The sequence below is a fragment of the Pinus tabuliformis genome, chromosome 4_1, assembly GCF_031772625.1.
Source record: "Pinus tabuliformis cultivar Carrire ecotype Pingquan chromosome 4_1, CPIR1, whole genome shotgun sequence".
Classification (NCBI taxonomy): Eukaryota; Viridiplantae; Streptophyta; class Pinopsida; order Pinales; family Pinaceae; genus Pinus; species Pinus tabuliformis.
The window spans coordinates 845,538,096-845,539,293 of record NC_142303.1 but is presented as its reverse complement, the minus strand read 5'-3'; the positions used below and the strand labels follow the sequence as shown (position 1 = coordinate 845,539,293).

The 1,198-nt window shown below is 45.7% G+C and overlaps 1 protein-coding gene across 1 annotated transcript; it reads right to left on the bottom strand.

The window, feature by feature from the left end:
* Positions 1-255: 255 nt before the first annotated feature.
* Positions 256-801, bottom strand: LOC149178867 (uncharacterized). The gene has a single exon (XM_089422264.1). It carries the CDS (start codon positions 799-801, stop codon positions 256-258), a length of 546 nt encoding a protein of 181 aa, XP_089278390.1.
* Between the last annotated feature and the right edge of the window lie 397 nt (positions 802-1,198).

Genomic DNA, 1,198 nt, shown 5'->3' with positions numbered 1-1,198 from the left:
GTAATTTATGTCAATCTGGCATCTTCTGTGAGCTCTACCTTTAAGTCAATCTGGCATGTCCTGTGAGCTCTACCTGTAGCAATAGGTTTTAGCTCACTGAATGTTTAGAGCTTAGGGCCTTGCAGAAAATGCCTAAGTAATCCATAGCACATTATTAATTGACTCCTGTTCAAGAACTTGAGTTTTAGCACATTCACAAGCATCATTGGGTATGGTTTGTGCAGACGAATCCATTTAATGAGACCTTGCTTGACCCTATGAGTTATCAAACTGACACTGGCCTCTGTTTGGTAAATTGATCAGACTAGAGGGCGGAGTACTTTCTTGGAGGTCCAATTGAGAATCGAAATCTGAATCCAGAGTTTGAGTGGAGGCTGAGACCAACAATTTGGCTGGGATCTGATTCTTCCTTGAAATTCTTGGACAGTCTTTGTATAAATGCCCCACTTTGTGACATTTGCGGCAACAGAAGGGAATGCCTTCGTAATCTAGAATTTGCCTCCGAGTGATGTCACCCATCTGAAGTAGGTAGCTCTCTACCAGACCTTCTCTGGTATCTAGATGCACTAGAATACGTGCCAATGCTAGGCATCCTGTGTCTTGGTAGGTTCTATCATGATCTAGATAGACACCCAAATCATCTCCTATTACCTTGAAGATTTCTTCCCCCCAAAATTGTAACGGGAGAGCAGGCAATCGGACCCAGATTGGCCCCGCTCCATGATTTTCCTTTTCTGGGTCAAACATTGGCAACCATCGCTTCAATAGCACTGGTGTCATCTCAATGTGCCAGTACCGCATGAGGACCCAGTCTACCTAGTCTGGATGAGCGAAAATCAGAGAAAACCAACCCCTGGAAAGCGAGAGGATACCTGGGAGCTGTATGAGGAGATTCCCCCAAATTTCCGCTATCCACTTTCGAAGGCGTATCAGGGAGTAATTTCGGCCTCTCACCCTTCCAACTAACACCATGCTCTCCGTGAGGGCCGCTTGAGCCATAGAGATTCCTTCTCCGAAGATTAACCGCCTGTCCCTTTCTCTGATTTTTGAATTCCTTGATTTTTTTGGATGTTTTGGCCGCGCTTTAGTTGCTTGCTCTCCTTCCTCAAGGCCAATGTCTTATGAATCAGAACGATTTCCTTCCGAAGCGTGGTCCAGTCCAGGAATGCCAATGAAGCAGCCTGAAAGAGGGGCTGAG

Coding starts and splice junctions, on each gene's coding strand:
- LOC149178867 (XM_089422264.1), bottom strand. CDS start 801: ATGCGGTACTGGCACATTGAGATGACACCAGTGCTATTGAAGCGATGG.